The sequence below is a fragment of the Mandrillus leucophaeus genome, unplaced genomic scaffold (assembly GCF_000951045.1).
Source record: "Mandrillus leucophaeus isolate KB7577 unplaced genomic scaffold, Mleu.le_1.0 Scaffold228, whole genome shotgun sequence".
Taxonomy (NCBI): Eukaryota; Metazoa; Chordata; class Mammalia; order Primates; family Cercopithecidae; genus Mandrillus; species Mandrillus leucophaeus.
This window is the reverse complement of record NW_012102343.1, coordinates 200683-205354: the sequence shown is the minus strand read 5'-3', so window position 1 is coordinate 205354 and position 4672 is coordinate 200683. Positions and strand designations below refer to the sequence as shown.

Sequence of the window (4672 nt, the reverse complement as noted above, 5' to 3'; positions counted from 1 at the left end):
TTTCCGCATTTTGGCAGCTAGCTAAAAGAAAATATATGCTTTTATTTTTCCCTGATTACAAACACAACTGAATATCAAATGCACAAAGTAAGAATTGCACAGGGAAAAAAAAAAATCAGATACGTTCATATATATATCACCTTTTCAAGGTTATTTCCATCCAGAATAACTTTGGTTTGCCAGGGCCAATAGAAAGAAGTCACAAAATCGCCTTTAGTCAAATTTGTGTGTTTGCTTTCTTCTATAATTCCAATACCTCCACCATCAACGACTTGAGATAGCTGCCAAGGTGTTATATAATCAGTGCCAGTGTCTTCATTCATTCTACAACGCTGAAAAAGAAAACATTAAGATAATTTTATCCAATAATGTCAAACCACTCTACTAATTTACCCAATGATAAAAGTATATAATAAGTAATATATCACACACAATACAGAAAAATCAACTCAAAATACATTCAAGACTTAAACATAAGACCTGAAACAATATGGTGACTATAGTTAATAACAATGTATTGTATACTTCAAAACTGCCACTGGCTGGGAACTGTGGCTCACGCCTGTAATCCCAGCACTTTGGGAGGCTGAGGAGGGCAGATCCCCTGAGGTCAGGAGTTCAAGACCAGCCTGGCCAACATAGTGAAACCCCATCTCTACAAAAATACAAAAATTAGCCAGGCATGATGGCGGTGCCTGTACAGCTATTCAGGAGGCTGAGGTAGAAGAATCACTTGAACCGGGAGGCAGAGGTTGCAGTGAGCTGAGATCGCACCACTGTACTCCATCCAGTCTGGGCAATGAGAGCGAAACTCCGTCTCAAAAAAAAAAAAGAAAAGAAAAAAAGAAAAGAAACTTGCCACGAGGGTAGATTCTAAGTGTTCTCACCACAAACAATAAGTATGTGATGTAATCCATGTTAATTAGCATGTTAGCATGATATAACCACTGCACAATGTAAACATATTTCTTTTTTTTCCTTTTCTTTTTTTTCATGTGGAGTTTCGCTCTTGTTGGCCAGGCTGGAGTACAATGGTGCAATCTAGGCTCACTGCAACCTCTGCCTCCTGGGTTTAAGCGATTTTCCTGCCTCAGCCTCCCGAGTAGCTGGGATTATAGGCATGCGCCACCACGGCCGGCTACTTTTGTGTTTTTAGTAGAGATGCGGTTTCTCCATGTTGGTCAGGCTAGTCTCAAACTCCCAATCTCAGGTGTTCCGCCCGCGGCCTCTCAAAATGCTGGAATTACAGGCATAAACCACCGCGCCCAGCCTGTAAACATTATAAAACATCATGTTGTATACCATAAACATAAACTTTTTTTTTTTTTTTTTGCAGATGGAGTGTTACTCTGTCACCCAGGCTGGAGTGTAGTGGCATAATCTGGGCTCAGTGCAACTTCCGCCTTCTGGGTTCAAGTGATTCTTCTGCCTCAACCTCCTGCGTAGCTGGGACTACAGGCACGCGACACCACGCCTGGCTAATTTTTGTATTTTTAGTAGAGATGGAGCTTCGCTATATTGGCCAGGCTGGTCTCGAACTCCTGACCTTGTGATCTGCTGGCCTCGGCCTCCCAAAGTGCTGGGATTACAGGTGTGGGCCACTGCGCCTGGCAACAATTTTTATTTGTCAATAAATTTGTTTTTAAATAAAAAATATAAAAATTGAGGTGACAGTTGCAAAGAAAGCTCTGTGAGTATTCTAAAAGTCACTGAATTGTACATTTAAATGCATGAAACGTATGCTAGTAAATAAAGCTAAAAATTTTAAAGAATTACTTAAGGAAATTAAAGTAATATTATACACATTATACTAGCAAAAAGTAATACAAAATAGTGTTTTGATGGTTTCAAAGGATTGTGGCCAATTAGGTACACTCACATGTTGCTGATACTATAAAACTATTTTTTATGGAAAACAAACTAGCAACACATACACCATAAAACTTGATTTCTTTCAGGCTAAGGATTCTGTCTCCCCAGTGGAAATAACCCAAAAAGTAGTGAAGTAATTTTTATACAGTTGCTCATCCCAACTTCAGACCAAGGACTCTCCCTATTTCATGCCCCCTAACCTCAGATGAGTGCTCTCTTCACCCCTCGAAGACAAGAGTGTCACAGTGGGACCACACCCCGTCTCAAGAGGAGAGCTAACAACTTCTCTGGGTAGTAGTCAAGGCTCTCTTCCTCTGTGGCTCACTCTTGCCTCTATCATGAAATCCAAAATGTAGAGGACCACAGCATGGACCAGGAAGTGGAAAACATGGAAGGACGCCTGATCCCGTGTGGTTCAGTGTACCCGGGTAAAACCGCGTAAAAGACGAAACAGAGAACTGATGCAGAAGCTTCTGTAAGAATACATTTGCTTCTGCTTGTGTGCCACCTCCCACGTATTCCTTAAAAGCAAGTGCAGCCATAGACACTGGCCAGACCAAGTGCCTGACACTAAACACAGCTAGTAGGAAAAACGGAAATAAGTTCTCTGAGATATAGGAAAAAAATCTACTTTTTCCTCCTTTCACTCACCACTCAACACTTTTAAAAACAGATGTGGTGGGGTATTTCCCCATACACCAACCAAGCAGTTCTGCAGAGGACATCAACTGGGTGTCCCCTAATTCCATTCAGTTCAACTGTGACACTGTCTACCTGGATATAGTGTCAGGTCCCACAGATTAAAGGCTCAGTCCCACAAGACTGCACCTACTTCAGATGCCAATCTCAAGCCCTAGGTTATGGTCTGTGCTTCTGACAAACTGGCTACAAATCAGGGTCCCCACTCTACTCTCTCCTTTGGTTTCATTTGCTAGAGCACCTCACCGAAGTCAGAGAAATACTTTACTCACATTTACTGTTTATTATAAAGGATATTACAAAAGATGTAGATGAATAGTCAAATAAAAATAAAAATTAAAAAAAAAGACAAAGAACAAAAATTAATTAAAAAAAAAAAAAAAGATGAACAGCCAAATAGAAGAGATGCATGGGGTAAGGTATATGGGAAAAGGTGCGGAGTTTCCACACCCTCTCCAGGTGCACCACCCTACAGGAATCACCATGTGTTCAGCTATTTGGAAACTCCTCAACAAGGTCCTTCTGGGTTTTGATGAAGGCCTCATTATATAGACATGATTGATTAAACCGAATAAAAGTTCCAACTCTCTGAGCATATGGTTGGTTGCCTTGGTAACCAGCCCCCATCCTGAGGCTATCCAGGAGCCCCCCAACCTCTTGTCATCTCATTAGAATATAAAAAGACACCTTGGAGATTCCAAAGGCTTTAGGAATTGTGTGCCAGCAAAGAGCAAGAAGACCAAATACTTCCTATTATAAATCACAATATCACACAAGTAATTCCCTATAGCTAAACAAATGATGTCAACAGAACAGAATGTTATTAACCACCAAAATAAAAATATTTGAACTAGTTTTCCCATTAAAGTCACTTAAAGAATATGAAAGCACATCTATAAACCCACCACTTTGGGAGGCTGAGGCAGGAGGATTGCTTGAGGCCAGGACTTTGAGACCAGCCTGGCCAACAAGTAAAACCCTCTTCTCTATCTTCTCTATCAAATGAAAATAAAAAATTTAAAAAATTAAAAACAATATGAAAGCCAAGTTGTAGATGTACATTAAGGATAATCATGTAAAATACTGTGTACACATAATGATTAATTTTAGTTGTGAATTGGAATGATATAAAATCTCAATTATTTAACGTTTGTTAGACTTCCTTTTCCCTTTTAAAGCTGCTTAAGAAGCCTGGTGTGGTTGGTAGCTCATGTCTGTAATCCCAGCACTCTGAGAGGCCAAGGCAGGCAGATCACCTGAGGTCGGGAGTTTGAGACCAGCCTGGTCAATGTGGCGAAACCCTGTCTCTACTAAAAATACAAAAATTAGCTGGACATGGTGGTGCACGCCTGTAATCCCAACTACTCAGGAGGCTGAGGCAGGAGAATCACTTGAACCCGGGAGGCAGAGGTGGCAGTGAGCCAACATTGTGCCACTGCACAGAGCAAGACTCTATCTCAAAAGAAAAAAAAAAAAACAAAAAGGTGCTTAGGGTTTTTCTGTTTCTTAGAGTTGGGGTCTTGCTTTCTGCCCAAGCTGGATTTGAACTCCTGGCTTCAAGCCATCCTCCCGTCTCAGTCTCCCAAGTAGCTGGAAGTATAGTCCCAAGCCACCACACCCAGCCAATTCTTTTTATTTTTTTTCTGAGACAAGAGTCTCTCTCTGTCGCCCAGACTACAGTGTAATGGAGTGGCACAATCTCAGCTCACTGCAACCTCCACCTCCCCGGCTCAAGCGATTCTCCTGCCTCAGCCTCCCAAGTAGCTGGGATAACAGGCGCATGCCACCATGCCCTGCTAATTTTTGTATTTTTACTAGAGATGGTGTTTCACCATGTTGGCCAGGCTGGTCTCAAACTCCTGACTTCAAGTGATCCACCCGCCTCGGCCTCCCAAAATGCTGGGATTACCAGCATGAGCCACCTTGCTCAGCCTGATTATTTTTTTAAAGGAATGATGCATAGAGAATGTCTAGTGGAAGTATCCCAAAGTGATTTTTCTTCCTTCCTTTATGCAATTAACATTGAATAAACATTATGCTAGTCACTGGAGATAGTGATAAATACAAAACTTTGTTTTCATAAACTTTTTTGTTTTTTTGT

General features: G+C 41.2%; 1 protein-coding gene across 1 annotated transcript in view; it reads right to left on the bottom strand.

Annotated features, from left to right (window-relative positions):
• The window catches only part of PTGR2 (prostaglandin reductase 2), a 40739-nt gene that overhangs the window by 15041 nt on the left and 21026 nt on the right, over nt 1–4672 (bottom strand). Inside the window, exon 4 of the mRNA XM_011981504.1 lies at nt 141–332. Coding sequence (XP_011836894.1) covers nt 141–332 — 192 coding nt within the window. The remainder of the gene's footprint in view (nt 1–140; nt 333–4672) is intronic.